This window comes from Catharus ustulatus, chromosome 12, assembly GCF_009819885.2.
Source record: "Catharus ustulatus isolate bCatUst1 chromosome 12, bCatUst1.pri.v2, whole genome shotgun sequence".
In the NCBI taxonomy this organism is placed as follows: Eukaryota; Metazoa; Chordata; class Aves; order Passeriformes; family Turdidae; genus Catharus; species Catharus ustulatus.
The window spans coordinates 3,445,374-3,461,443 of NC_046232.1; the positions used below are offsets into that span (position 1 = coordinate 3,445,374).

Here is a 16,070-nt window from a genome sequence, read left to right on the forward strand (position 1 = left end):
AATCAGTGCCTTGGTACAGTATGTTTTTTAATTGGCTTTTGAAATGCAAATCTGTCTTTGATACTTAAGTGCCAGTTAGATCTTAAGAAGGGTAGAGGGTTTAAAAAAGCTGCTGTAAAACATGGATTAAAAATAGATTTACAGAGTTTTGGAGATCTGTGTCTGTAATTAATCTTGGAAAAATAAATATGTATGTATTTTCATAAAAAGTATAATGGCATGAGCTGAAAATATTCCCAGGATGATCTTTCCCCAGTCACTGGTTACTATGGCTTGGTTAAAGCTTTTATTAAGAGAACAGATACATGAGGATCTAGAAGTTGGGATGTGTGGTGGGGCACTGAGTTTGATCGTGCAGATTTATTTGCTCTGTAAATCTCACTAAATTATTTGTTTCACCTCTTGTCATCTTCTTTCCCCAAGTGAATCCAGCTGTTGTTCTTCCTCTTCTTCCACTTACCCTTGCATTTGATAATTCTTGGCTTTGAGCTTTGTTTCATTTGCTTGGCTGTGATGAGGCAGGTGTGGCACTGCCTTAGTACAAACTTCAGGTGTGTCTGAGTTTCATTAATTTAATAGCACTTGCTGATAACTTCTGACTTGTTTTTTCTCACCTCAACTAATGACCTCCTTGAATTATTATTTCTCATTTAAATATCCACAGAAATTTTATTTTCAAGCCTTCATTTTGTAATTATTTTTAGAAAAAGTGGAGACAAATCACTTCTGTTAAGAAATGCTCCTGCCATGTAATGTCAAACTCTAAAATGGTTCAGAAACCAAGAAGATTGGTATGTACTCAGGAAAAGTGTAGTATCTCCTTTGGAACCATTGAGCACATTGCAGGGGCAGCACAGCCCAGGAGGAGAATATTCCTGAAAAGTGACTCTGGAAATGACATGATGAAGCTTCACGTGTTTTGTGTTGAAACTTTGGGTGACTTCCTGCTTAACACTTACAGCTGAGGATGCTGGAGTGGACTGAGGCCCATCGTGTCCATACCTGGAACAAGGATTTGGAGTTTAATTTCAGGCACTCTGTTCCTGAGCATGGTGTTCTCTGCTCTGCTAACCTGGGTAAATCCCCTTTTCCTGCTGGTTCATCCAGTTTATCCGTGCTCCTCCGGGCTGTTGTGCTGGGGCACAGAGCTTGGGGCAGGTCATGGACAAAATGATCTCAGAAGTGCACTGGGAGCTGCTGTAGCTGTTCTGTGTGTGGGGTCGGGTGTTCCCAGGTCAGTGTGACCATGGTGGGGGAGGAGGGGCCTGCCCTCACTTGGGGCTCACTGCTGAGAGTTCCTCCAGACATCAGATATAGGGAACAGCCTTTGCTTGGGAAATTGCTGAAGGTTTTAGCTGACCACATTGCCTTTCCAAGATTTATTTGCATCTTGTGTGTCAAGCTTGAGGCTTCCAAACTGATGATTGAGAGAGTTTTCCCTGGAATTGCAGGAGGCCTGGATGGATGGGCTATGGCAGTTCCTGAGGCTCAGAGGAGTTAACTGAGCTCTGAGCCAGGAGTTTCCAGGGTTTAATCCTGCTTCTGATGCAGCTCATGACACCAGCTCCAGATCTCCATGCTTTGCCTTTTCTCCATGGGCTAATAAAGAATTTTTATACTGCAAATTTAAAGTATTACTTTTTATAATGCACCAAGGTGCTGCAAATGAGGAGGACAGGTAGAGATAAGGAATTGTGAATCCATTACAGACTCTGGATGATATGCAGTAGGTGAAGTCGTGGCCAAGAAATGATTATCCAGGCCATTCCCTGAGCACAGTCTGTGGGAGGGAGCAGGACCTGGAGGGATGTGGGCTTGCAGTTCAAGGCAGACCTCTGCAAAGCCCAGCAGCAGAAGTGTGCTGTGTTTCCTTCTGGAGTGCTTAGCTATTGAATATCAATCACTTTCTGTACACAGTTGTATACAATTTCTGTTTAAATAATGGTGAGTAGATAAGGATTTTTTTCAAGCATTAAATTGAGCTGAAATTTTATCTTTGCTTTTTGTTATAACCACAAGGAGCTGCACGGAAGTAGGCAGATTGATTGATCCTGTTTGCTCATGTCCTCTGAGAAGTTTGGCAAGCTTTAAAGGTTACAGCTGAGCAGTGTATTTCTCACTAGACTCTATGTGCCATCTCAAAGGGTGAGAGAAAAGCTTAGGACAAACTGTCCCAGCTCTGCAAAGATGGGGTTAAATTAGAAATAACAGCACATTTTTACCCAGGATTGCACGTTTCCTTTAACAGCAAGGAGAAAAAAGTAATTTTAATCAGATCTTTGTGAATAAAAAACATTCTGTGTCTTGGAAGTAGAAAAAACCTCACAGCAGAGATGCTTCAGAGGAGAGTACTTAAGAGCACTTAGCCAGTAAGTGACATGGGGGATAAATTTTCCTTGCAGAAATATATTTTTCTATGAAAAAAGCATCTGTGTTTTTCATAAATTGACTTAGATCAAAATGCATTTCTTCATGACAGGTAAATGGCAAAGGTGGTTTTAACACAACTGCAGTTTGTACAGGTTCTGTCAACAGTTACTGAAAGTGTGAGAGTTTAGACACTTAAGACAATAAATGTTGTGTGTTATTTGTCATGCTCAGTTCTTGCTGTCCACATTTGTCCAGCTAAAGTAGCAAAGAAAATCTGTGTGAGCCTTTGAACTGGTATTCAGTTCTTGGAGTGAAGGCAAAGGTCCAGTTTCAAAACTATTATAAATTTTTAGTCTCAGATTGGGATTTAATACTAGATCCTCTTGCCATGTCCAGGGCAGAGAAGGACAGGACTTGCCTGCAACTGGATTACCATGAGAATCGTGGGGAAAGCCCCCAGCAGGGAATGTGACCTGCTTGTTCTGAATCTCTTCATTGACATCTAATGACCAAGTCAGAGCCCAGGTGAAGAGACTCTTAATTTGCTTCCTTAAAACTAGGTCCTGTTGAAAAATGCAGGTTTTGTTAAGCTTTTGTAGTTCAAATTTGTTTCACCTTATATCACACCAAATTCAGCAGCTCATTTTGACTAATACTATCCTTGTCCCGAATTCTGTGGGTCAGTGAGCCAGTTAAAGCTTATTTGTGCTTGCTGGAGGGTGACAAATGCTCTGCTGAAGCTGGAGTACAGGGGGCACAGGGAGATGTGTGGCACTTGTGCCTGAGCTTCCTGCTTTAGTAATGATGTAATAGCACTGCTCAGAAAAAACCTCGTGTTTTCTAGACTGAAATTCAAGTCCCATGCAATGCAAGTCTTGTAACTGGCAAAGGGAATATCCTTTGTGCATTTAGTTCATGGGTGAAGTCATGTTCATGTACTTCAGAATAATATAAACTTATGTAAATCATAAGAAATTGCAGCATACCTTTCCATCTTGACCTTTGTCTTTGAAAATATGATAATCTGTGGAGAAACAGGAATTCTGTGGAAGGGAACTGGGGGCCAAATCTCTGAAATCTCTCATGTTTGGCTGGGGATCTGGATGGTGAGACAAGGACAAGGTGATACCATACTGAGGGTGCATCAACACCCCTAAACAAGACACTTGGCTGAACTTTGGTTAGATTGGATTCTCATTTGTTAATATTTTGGCTCAGATCAGATTTTTCCCTCTCTCTGCTCTGCATGTCAGCACCAGCAATCCCTGTATAATTCTGTTTGACAAGTTTGCATAGAGCTTGCTTGGAATCCTGAGCTGTCAGCTGAGTGATGGTTACATCTGCAACCTGTGTTCCTCACCTCCTGCCTGCACCACTGTGCAATCAGCAAGAGATTTCAGCTTTATTAGTGTACAGTGAAGGCTCTGTGTGCTGACATTGTTCAGGTTTCTGATTGACTGAATATTGCTTTTTGAAAACGGTGAGAACCTGTGCTATTGCCCCAAGTGACAGGTGACACAAAAGCAGTGAGGGTAAGAAGTATCAAGCACAAGATCAATGTTTTATTTTTCTGTAACAGGAATTTAAGATGAAGTTTAATGACCCTGAAAAGGAAATGAAATTGAGAAAAATTATTTTGAATAAGGAAAAACAAGTTTATGACATTTGCTAGGGCTGATTTCAGTGAGGCTAGTTCTCAGTAACATTCTTAAAAGCAGAGGGTGTCTCATCATTTGCATAAATACACTGGAAATAAGGATGTTAAATTTTTTTTCAAAACTCTCCACGCCATATTAATTTGCCTATAGAAACCTCTGTTTTACAGGAACATGGGAAAATGTCTCTAGATAATTTATATGTTTCTGTCAAGATGTTGCCCTTCCTTCTGTAACAGCTTCTGAAGTCAACCCTGGCTTAAATGCACTGACAATCTGTTATTAAAAAGAGAATAAAAATAAACAAAGAAAGGCTCTATTGTGGAGAGACCTCTAAAAATCTGTTCCTGATAGTCTGAGGTTCATGGCCAGCAGCTGCTGGAGGAGTCAGTGGAGTGCTGATGCCACCTGAGCTGTGCTTGTTTTAGATAATTTGCAGTTACACGGCTTTTAGTGTTATCCTGCCACACACCCTTGTTGTCTCCAGACATCTCTTTGAGCTGCATGTTTGTGTCTTTAAAAGTTCTTTGTGCTTTGTGTTTGCTGTTTTGTCAGCCTTCAAGCACCTTGTTTTTTGGGCTTTCTTTGCTTTTCACGCATCCTGAGGAGTTCACAGTGAAATTGTTGGTTATTTCCTGTCTCTAAATGCCTGTTGTCAGGTACCAGCTGTCTTTGTCACTGTCTATAGACTTGCCTGCAAAAGTTTTTCAGATCTTTCCTTTCTTCCAGTTTTTTGATAAATTTATCCTGACAGTCCTCTCTGTGCATTAATCTTCTTTGAATAGCCTGTTCACATGAGCTTCCGTAATTGATAACCTCGCCTGGAACTAAAATTATTTAACCTGTCAAGCTCTTTTCTTTCACCACAACCCACAGATATTATTCTTCTTTTGTTATGGCTCTCGATTTTGTTTTAGAAAGAGTAATTGTGAGCCTGTAGGGTTCTTATTTTTAGGCAGTCTATTGATGAAGACCTGAAGTTCCTTAAATGATGAGGCAATCTGTGTGCCTTATATTTAGGGCTTCTCTTGAAATCCCACAGGGGTTTCATTGGTCTGTCTTGCTATTAGAATGATCTTCAAAAGCAGCAAATAAATGACTCCATGGTTTGCATGCCCTCAATTCATTTTTTCAGGCATTAGAATCTTGTTTTAGCTGTTTCTTGGTGTTTGTGGACATCAAATTCATTATGGCTGCTGCAGCTTTTCCTGCTACTGCTGGAGCTTTTATGTTGTTTGGCCCTTGAACTGCCAGTCCTGTCTCCAATTTCCATGATACTATTTCCCCTCCTCCATCAGCAGCTCTATTTTTTGTTTCTCTGTGCCATTCCTTGCAGTACTTCCTGAGCCTGACCACATGCTATGGACTGACACCCCTACCTCACTCCCACTGCATTTCCTGTAGTTGTGGTTGTCACTAGTGATCTCTGTGTTTTTGAAGATCTTCATTAAGTCATTTTGTTGCTCCCATTTCATTCCTGAAATAATATATTGATCTCTTGATATGACCTAACTAGAATTTGTGTTTGCTTGTTTTGCCAGGTAGAACATCAGGTTATGCTGATGTGTTTTCCTTGTCCAAACACCCTCTAAAATTGTTGGATGTGTAGTAGATATAAGGGAGAAATTGTTCCCTGTGAAGGTGGTCAGGCCTTCACACAGGTTGCCTGGGGAAGCTGTGGCTGCCCCTGGTTCCCTGGAAGTGTCCATGTCCAAGTTAGACAGTGTTTGTGCAATATTTTGTTATTTCTCATGATGGTTTTTTGTGTATCTTCCCTATGTCATCAGATAATTGAGCGTGAAACAGGTGTTCAGAACAGCTCTGAGGTGCCACCAGGTCACTCTGTGTCACTGTATGTGGCAGTACCTGTGTCTGTGTGTTACTGATGTGTCCAGTGACATTTTCCTCTCTCCCTTCACTCTGGTCAAGGGACACTGTATTTAATCAGGATGTACCAGGCTGTGTTTAACCAAGTCAGGATTCTGGTTATGCACTGACATTTCTCATTTGTATATTGTATTCCATATACTTCCCACTTCTGTTTAGCCAGCAAGGACATTTGGTTGGTTTTCCTCTCTCCATGTTACAGTCCTTGTAAAAATCCTTTTCCCTCCCCTGAGAATCTGTCTCCTGCCTGGATTTTTGGTTTCATTCTCTCCTGTCTGGTTTGCCTAAAGCAGAGGGGGAGAATGATGTGCTGCCTGGTGTTTGGAATCATCTGACCTTATCCTAATTCAGGTGATGCTGGACTTGTGTTCTGCAGGAGTGTTTGTAATTACAAAGTCTGCTCCATGTGCCAGTGAGTTCCAAGAAATATGTCTCATTAGCAGGAGTGTATTTTAAGCCATTTCACACCTCTGCCACTCCAACAAATGATGCTGAATAATGCTGGAGAGAAGGAGCTGTGATAATTTAATGAAGTGTCCACAGATGGCTGGACTTATTAATTTTTTAGCAGGGTTGGGGTGAGGAGCTGATGCACTAACAAAGTAGGCAGCATCTTTGTGGTCTGCTGTGTCACTGAAGGGTAGCAGATGTTGGAGCTGTCCTAACAATAGGGGGATCATGTTCCCATTCTCCAGTACCTCCTTGTGGTGCTGAAATCACCACACTTCCCAAGAGGCTATTTTGGGGGAAGGAGTCATAGTTATGGATTTGTCATGAGTTCAAATTCGATCAGGCAGACAGCAGTGGGGGAATAATTAGATGGCTAAAACTTGTGAGCAGTTTGTGGGATCATTCAGAGACTGCTTGGATGAATTTCAGATTGAGAGTGGAAGCTGTAGCCTGGAATGTTTGGAGCTGGTGCTGCTGGAGTTAGAGTTGGATAGGTTAGGAGAAACTTGAATAAAAGTTAACTCTGGGCAGCAAAGGCTTTTCACAGATGGTATCCAGGAGGGAACAGGATGGAAAACCTGCCAGCTGCTCCTGTGCTCTACTTTTTCCATATTTCAGGAGAAATGGCGGGGGGAAATGGGAAACATTTGCTGTGCACATCGAGATGTCACAAGAAGGCATGAAACCAGCTTTGGGAAAATGTTAATTGCACAAATGTGATGTGTGTGTTTACAGCAGTTTAATGCTTGTACAAAGTGTTATCTTAGATTCCAGTCAGAGCAGTGCCAACAGAGGGGACACATGGCAGGAAAACACTCGCAGAGGCTTGTGACCACTTGTACAGCCCTGCCACAGGCGGGAGAAGGGGATTCCTCCACAGCTTTCTCTCCCTTAGAGATGAGGAGATTATTCTCTTTCCTTGCTTTCCTTTTGTGGTGTTGATTTGGTGAGATGGGTCCCAGAGGGCTGGAGGACTCTGTGGGGATTAAATGCACGTGTGGCAATGGCAGCCACGTTAAACAGAGCAGTGTTTGCAGCGTTGCTGACAGGCTGCAGAGCACAGGCAGATGTGACTCTGCAGTTACCACACTCAGGTGAGAGAGTTGTTTAGTAATGGTTTATAATGAAAGGTTTTTTTCCTTTCAGTCTCCTTGGAAATGATTGGCACTGGCTGCAGTTGCAGGGAGGCTGCTGAACTAGATTGGGATCTGGCTCAGGGCAGTGAAATCCCTGATTCTGCAGACTCCAGGAGATGAAATACTGGCTCCATTGAGGGCAGGAGACTACAGCCAGAATTTTAACCATCTGTGTTTTCCAGGATCATGGGAATTACTGCTTTTCTAGGCACATCTTTTTCAGAAATGGAGACAATGGGCTACAAATCTCAATAATGCTGAGGCTGGGAATGCTGATTGGATGCACCACATTTGCATTAATGGATTGTTCATTCACATTTCTACCATTGCTCTGGGCTTGGATGAGGGGAAGGGAGAGACAAAGGGGAAGGAGAAAAGAGGGACAGAGTTGACTTCCCCACCTTCTCTGCCATTTGCATTGTCCTAGCAGAAATGAGGGGTTTGGGATGCATCTAATCCCTGTTATATGCATGTGAGTGCACTGTTGCTTATGTGTTCTCCTGCCTGTGTTTAGAGAACATTCCAAATGGAAAATCATCCTTCCTAAATTGAGTTTATTAACCTGCATTCTTGCTAGGTCAGTAGTATTTTCCTTTGGTGTCCTAAAATCGATACTTAATGTATGTGCACTGCCACAGAATGATTAATGTGTGTACAAACTTGAAAAAATTGTCTTCAATGTCAGAAGCCCAAAGTGTCATTTATCATGACATTCATTTACCAAAAGATGGACTGATGTCTTCAGCTGATTGCCCTGCAACACATGGGTGAGGAATGGGGGCTGCTTCCTCAATGAGGAATGTTTCTTCCATCCCTGGAAGTGTCCCAGGCCAGGCTGGATGGGGTTTGGAGCATCCTGGGATAGTGGAAGGTACCCCTGCACATGGCAGGGGATGGCATTGGAGGGATTTTAAGGTCCCTTCCAACCCAAACCATCCTGGGATCCTACTCATTGTTAGAACTTCTTGCTCAGCTTTCTTGGTTGAAGTTGTTTGGGAAATACAAACAACTGAGAAAAAAGTATCAACTTTTTAAAAAGTTAACTTTAAAAAATATTTTGAAAGTGTTTGTAGTTTAACTAGACTGAATTGGCTTACCTGGTAATGCCATTAAAAATTATTATAGAAAGTTCAGGAAATGCTGGCTTAGAAGTTGATAATTGGTGTTTTGAAGAGAGCAGCTCTGTAATGGAAGGGCTCTGGGCTGGGAGATGAAAGGGTATTTTCTAGTGGCTCTCTGCTGCAGGAGGTGTGCCAGCACTCTGGGACCTTCTCCTGGATTTATAAACAGATCTCCAAATTAATAGTAATTAAGGCCTAGATTTGGAGTGCTTTTTATAATGCATAGTGATTGTTTTGTGGTTGTTTGTTGGCTAAAGCAAAGGGTCCTCCTCCACAATAGAGGCTTTTAAGCAGTGCAAATTGCCAATAATTGTAGAATAAGAGAAAATTACTCTTTAGGACAAAATTATAGGCTAGGTTAAAATGTATATTTTAAAATGACACAGGACTATGACGAAATACAGGTTTTAGTGGCATTCAAGATGACTTGGAAAATGAACTGTAATTTCATTTCTAGTGAGTAATGAAACCATCTTGAATAAAGCTTATTTAACCTCAGTGGAACACCTGGAAACAACAGAAGGCACAAGGTCTTTCTTGTCTAGGAAATGAGCAGTACTTGTAAGGGATTAAAATTAAAGCATATTTGAGCTGTATGTGAGAAATTGCAGGGCTTTAGTCCTCCAGAAATATTCTTTCTTGTGCTTGAAGTGGCCACGGTGGGGCTGGCTGGGAGCAAAGAGATGGCAACAGGTGAGGTGGAAACAGAGTCATGGGGTCACCTGGCTAAAGGAGACCCAGGATTCTCTCCAAGGCTGGGCAAAGATCTGGCTCTTAATAAATGAGAATATTGAGAGAGATAAGAATCAGAGGTAATCATGAACATTTAATGGGTTCTGTCAAGAAGGAGATGTTCAGAAAGGACAGATACCTCAGAGACTGGAGTTGAAAGGCTCAGGGTTAACAGCCTCATCAGCTGTAAAAACAACCTGCTTACTCACTGTATCAGTGAGTGTGGAAATGAGGAGACCTTGTTACCCTTGCTGTGGCCTCCATGGTCTCCCAGGGAGAATTAAATAATGCTCCAGACTGACTAATGATGGCACTTCTGAGCACAGCATGCAAAGTCAAGAAGATGCAGAGATACCTGGGGATTGTGCTGGGACAGAGGGATGGGTGATTCAGGAGAGGAAAAGGTTGCTTGGGTTCTAGGATTGATTGTGCAGAGCCACTGAGATGGTTCCATCTTTTGGGAAGATCTTTTCAGTACACAGAGAAGCAGTTTTGTCATATTTCTGTGGATGTTTGTGATCCTAAATTACTGTAGGTACTGGGGTTTGTCTTTCTGCCAGGAGTGCTTTGTGGGAGAGCAGGAGACATTTGGGGGTCAGCTGGGGCAAGGGAGGTTCTGACTCGGTTTGAAGAGGGAATTCTGCTCCATGAGGTAGAAGAGGTTGCCCAAGAGTTGTGCAGTCTCCACCCTTGGGGATTTTTGAGGTCTGCCTGGACAAATCCTTAAGGTAACCAGCTCTGACCTTGTAGCTGATTCTGCTCTGTCTGGTCCCTTCCTTCCACAATTATCCTACCATTCTGCATCTTTAAAGGTGAATAGGGTGTTAGGGGAACGAGGCAGAGAAACTAAAGATGGTAGCTTCATTAACCAGAAGGAAAGTTGAAAGAAAGAAGTTAGATTTTTTTGTTCCTGTGAATACCTTGGAGGGACTGATGGATAAATATCAAAGATGCAAAACAATACCAAAACAAGGTATTATTTATTAACAAGTCAAGATCAAAGGACTGAAAGTTGGTTAGAAGTGGAACTGGGAGGGGAAACTAGAAATGGAAAGCTTCTCAGAGGAATGAAGTTATGGAAGGAATCCCCAGGTGGGACTCTGAGAGGGAAGAAAATAAGTTACAGTTGGGGATGAACTGTACATGGTTATGGAAGGAACTTGAGAGGACAGAAGTGTTATGAATATGTTAGCAACTTCCTCTGTTAGGATTGTCTGGCTGTCCTGCAGGATTGGTCCTTCTACTGATACATTCTCAGTGCAGTTGGGATAGGTATTAGTGAGATTTGTGAAAATAGGGGGTTGAACTGTGACAGATTTGATCTGTCTGTGCAGAATACTTTGGATGGGGTGACTGTGGCTGGCTGCCCATCCAGCTGTGCCCTCGCTCTGCTCCTCAGCAGGATGGAGAGGAAATAAGACTAAAGTTACTGAGTCAGGGTGAGATCACTCCCAGTTACTGTAATGGCAGGACAACCTTGACTTGTGGAATATTAATTTAATTTCTTGACAACTGAAGTAATTTGAGTGGTAAGAAAACAGAACCAAACTAAAGCACTTTCCCTGCCTGTTCCCCATTTTCCAGGTTCAACTCCCTGCCTTCGTTCCCAATTCTTCAGCCTTATGCTCTACCCTGGTCTCCCCAGGGTGGCACCCATAGCTACCCTTCCTCCTCTCCCTCCTCCTCCTCTGACCTGCCCACTCCAGGACTGTGCCTCACATTTCCATCACTGCTGTCCTGTGGTTTTCCCTATCTTGGATGTACTTCATGGGTGTGCCCCCAGCTTCACTGGCTGCCTCAGCTGTGGTTCCATGGAACCAGCTCCAACTGTGTCCCCAGCCTCTTCTGACAACTCTCCCAAGGGTTGGGCCTCCCCAGCACAACTGTGAAACCATTAAGTGGTCTCTGGGTGTTTCTGGAGAGCATTTTTATGGAAAAGGAGACATGGGCTGTGCAGTGCTGCTGGGTCAGCTCTGTGATATACCCTAGAGAAATTCTGGTCTTGGCCACACCTAGAATGCTCATATGCAAACACTTATCTCAATAATATTTATCTCAATATTTACCTTGTGGCACTGTACAGAGGCTTTTGTAGCTGGAGGTGGTAAGTGAAGGTGTTGTGTGGGCTGCATTGTAGAAGCTGTGACTGCCCTATCCCTGGAAGTGTCCAAGGCTGGACATGGCTTGGAGCACTCTGGGATAGGGGAAAGTGTCCCTGTCCATGGCAGAGGGTGGGACTGGATGAGCTTTAAGGTCACTTCCAACCCAAACCATTCCAGGATTCTGTTATTATTGTGTTTGTTTATTCCATCCATGTTTAGCATTGTCCTGTCAGCTGTTAAGGTTTTTAAAGAGTTGGAGAGCAGCTTAACCTTTCAAAAACTACATTCTTGAGTCTCGACTTGGACTTCCAAGCTTTGGCGTCACGGTCAGACCATCTCACCTTTGTTGTCCTTTTGTTTTTCTTGCAGGCCTACCCAGGTTCACGAGCCAGCCGGAGCCCACGTCTGTGTCCCGCGGCGGCAGCGCCGTGCTGGGCTGCGAGGTGACGGCGGAGCTGGCACCGCTGCTGCGCTGGGAGCGCGACCGCCAGGCGCTGGCCCCGGACCGGCGCGTGCTGCAGCTGCCCGGCGGGGCCCTGCTGCTCAGCAACGCCTCGGACGCGGACGCGGGGCTCTATCGCTGCGCCCTGGACAGCGGGGGCACCCCCAAGTACAGCGACGAGGCTGAGCTCAAAGTGCTGCCAGGTACCCACTGCTGCTGTCTGGGATAGCGTGGGGGAAAAAGTGTTAGACATGAGAAAAAAAAGTCTTAATTTTTAGCAAAATTTGGGTTGCTTTATTTTCTATAGACAGCAAAGCAGTGCTGGGGAGGCATGAGGGGTCACTGCCCACTCCACGCTCCATCCAATCTTGGTTTGCAGCTTCTTCTTATAGTGTGGTCTCTCGTGGTAATCAATAATTTTTGTTTTCTTGCTGTCATAATTTTGCCAGGCAAGCAGTGGTGGCTGAAACAAACATCTGTGTAAAGTGTCTGGGAGTCAGTCCCATAGATACCATCTGGTCTTGGTAGATAAAACTGGCAGAAATTGGGAAGTTCTGGTCTTTATAGATAGGCAGTCATTGATAAAACAAAGGCGGGAAATCTGATTTTGCAAAATCTATCGGACTATTGGAAAGTCTGATTTTACAAACTGGTAGTAGATACAAATTATTTAGAAACATAATATTCATAACAGGGGGATTTAAAACAGAATGATTTAATCACATTATTACTCCATCAAGTGTCACTTCAGACCTCAGTATTCTGGTTTATACAAACCTCAATACTTTTATGATTAACACAAATGTTTTATCAGTTATCACAAAAATGTTTCTAAAACCATGGGAATTGTATAGAACAGATTCAGGGGGTGGAAAGAAAGGTTGGGTCTGGTAGGCCTGGGAAAGGGAACCAGGCCCTGGGAGCGAATGTTGAGCTTTGTCTTTATTAGATCATGTGATACTGCACCTGTGTAACCATCATATGATAAATAATATGACTGTTAAATGCAATAATTGTTTGCTAAACTGAATATATTATTGTTTAATCATAATAAGAATAATGAGAAGCGATGTCATCGTAACAAGAGAATCATGAGGAAGAGTATTTTGGGAACCTGATGAAAATCCCAAGAATCCATGCTTGGATAAGATCCATGTATATAATAGAACAATATGGATTTAATAATTTTTATATAGTTACACAATGAAAAGGGTATAAACACATGTCCCTCTGGAATCCATGTGGGAGTCAGATTTGGGTTTGTATCCCTGATTCCCAGAGCTCTGCAATAAAATCACCTGCATACAATCATCCTGAGATTGTGTTTCTATGCTAACATCTGTACTGAGCTGATCCTGGGGCTCTGGGGCCTGAGCTCCTCAGGAGGCTGGAGACACTCACAGGCTGCCTTCCCATATCTAACGGTTCAGCTTTTAAGGCATTTTGTGGATAGATTTCTTTTAAAAAAACCCCAGTAATATACTTCCATTGTGACATGATACACAGAGGGAATTCACTGTTTCTGTGAGTATAAAAGTTTGGGGATTTCTAACTTTCTTGGGCTGACTTTCATGTTTCAAATGCTTTAGAACCTTTGCAAAGAAATTGGTCCTTAGTCCGTAGCTCTTGGGATTCTTAAGCTGATACGCTCTTAATTGTCCCAGTATTCTGGAAATTCTGACTGTCTAAGCAATGGGACCTTTTGGGAAGTCTCCAACCTCCAGAGGGGATGACATTTTATTTTGGAAGGCTCAGCTTTGCCTGTTGTGCTGAAATGTTGAAATTTTTGTTAGAACAGAAGTCCAGTGCTGATGTAAACTGTTGGCACAGTCAGTGTGTTCTGTTCCCAGTGACACCACCAGCTGTTCTAATATAAAGGTTTGAAAAATGACCAAAAATAGGACAGGAATGTGGGTCATGCTTTCCCAAACTAGGGAAAGACGGGCTGTGTTTCATATGAGGTTCCTTAATTGTTCCCAGCGCTGTCTCTTCAGGATTAGTCTCCATGTTGGAATTCTCATTCAGTTGTTACTCTTTGAGAGCTGCTGGAGGGAGTTGCTGAGTTTCCACCTCAGGAAGCTGACAGGCTTAGGCTGGGCAATGTCCTGGTTGGCCTGACCTGGTGTGAGCAGCAGGTGGACTTGAGGCAGGTGGGGGCACCTTCAGGGGTCCCTTTCAAGGAATAGTTCTGTTGTGACTATGGCCATTCTCTACTTAAAATACTAAATTGTTTTGTAAAATACCCCAATTTTTACAATTACAGCTCTCTTTTGGAATTGGGATGTTGGAATTAATAATTTTTTCAATGACTGTTCATTCAGTTTCATTCAGTTCTTTAGCCTTTCCAAAGTCTTGTCTTTTCTCCAACTAAAGATACAGGGTTTGAAGCAAAGCACTTTTGGAAAAGATGCTTGATTGAATTTCTATAGTTTGGATTGCCTTCATGTTTATGCAACCCTTCAAATGCTGAGGATTTTGCTGGTTGTTTTGGAAACTGAAGATTTCTTGAAAACTTCCATATTACACTGATCTTTTGAATTCTTTTTGGCTCCAGCTGTAGTTTCCTTGCTTTTGTAATGTATTGCTGAAAGTGATGAAACAGACTGTGTTAGGGAATTCAAATGATTCTGTTTCTTTGCTCCATTATGAATCTAAAAGTATCGATAGTGAGGTTTGGTGAAATCTCTCCCAGCAGGCTTTTTATAGAAAGTGGGATTAAGCTGTTGAAGGGAAAACTCCCTTAGTCTTGGGTGGCCCTGTGATTGATTGTTTGGCCTGAGAAGTATTTGAAAGAAAGATTTGAATTGATCTCTTCTTTATTCAGTTTATTCCCCTTTTAAATGGTTATCTGATGTGTGGCTGACAGTGAACCCATCACTGCTTCCCGGGCTTTGAAACACACCCAGCACACTCCTGCATCCCAGAGATTCGCATCTGCAGACACTGTTCTGCTGCTTAAATGTTCTGCTTCGTCTGAGACCAGGCTGCCACTGAGCAGGAAGATGCATTTCTGAGCTCTACCACTTCATAGTGGCTGCTTTCAAACATAGAGCTGCAAGGCAAAAGTGTCACTTAATTTTGGGATCCAGTTTCTCTGTGAGCTGAGCTCCTTTCTGGGAGCTCAGAACAGTTGGAGTCGTGTCTCCAGGGAATCATCCCAGCTCCCCTGTGTGAGGATGGCTGCCTGGAGGTGTTGTATCCCTGCTTTGCAGCCTGGCTGGCTCCACGTGCTGCTCCAGGTCCCTGTCATTTCGTTATTCCCCAAGCACAGCAGGGCAGGCAGAGCAGTTCCTGCCAGGAGCGTGGGCAGAGCCACAGGGATGAGGCTGGCTGATCCAGGACTGCTCAGAGCTTGGCTGCCTCTGCCTGCACCAACTCCCACATGGGATTTCCACCTGTTCTACTTCCCCCAAGTGTCCTGGCACCTCCTTATGTTGTGCCTTGGAGCTTGTGTGTGCCCTGAGCTCGGTGCTGTGAACACTTGGTATTATTTTTAGTGTTTTGAGCTGAAGAACACCAAAACAACAACTTCTGAAATCCCTGCGAGTATCACCGTGGGCCCAAGTGAGAGAGCAGCCAAATATGAGTGTAATGAGACCTAGAATGTGCTTCATTGAGGGAGCAGAGTAGAGTAGGTGCAGAATACTGTCCCCATTTTAGGTGACCAGAAATAGTTTGAGGCCTTGTCCAGTTGTGGAGCTTTGCTGCTCTAACACCTCCAAGCACCCCTCAGAATGCTGGCAATGTAGGAATTAGTGCAGGGTGAGCAGAAGTTACTCAACCCAAACTGCAGCTACTCTATAGAGCTCATTTCCTCTGGATACAGTGGCAGGCACAGACAGGGTACACACTATAGTAGGGACTGAATAAACATGCACTTGGCTTGTGATTCTTCTTAAGGGTGGGAAGACAAAGGAGCAAACACCCCTCTCTCTCCAGCTTAATCCAATGTAAAAGTACTTCAGAGGATTCCCTGTTGGTGGGGCATTTTTGTTTTGTGTTACTTCAATATGCACATTCCTTGGTTGTTGTATTTTACTTGGGGTCAGTCACTTCTGCAATAATTTAATTTTCCAGCATGTAAAAGCAGTTCCTCAGGCAGCTACCTGATGAAGCCCAAGGCTTGCTGGACAAACTAAAACCTGTTCCTTTCTTTCCTAAATCTCTGCAACCTG

At 43.3% G+C, this 16,070-nt stretch overlaps 1 protein-coding gene across 7 annotated transcripts in view; it reads left to right on the plus strand.

The window, feature by feature from the left end:
• Positions 1-16,070, plus strand: part of NEO1 (neogenin 1) — a 168,114-nt gene that overhangs the window by 57,279 nt on the left and 94,765 nt on the right. For all 7 annotated transcript variants that reach the window (XM_033070546.1, XM_033070547.1, XM_033070548.1 and 4 more), the window contains exon 3: positions 11,823-12,098. In XM_033070546.1, the coding sequence (XP_032926437.1) occupies positions 11,823-12,098 (276 nt within the window). The remainder of the gene's footprint in view (positions 1-11,822; positions 12,099-16,070) is intronic.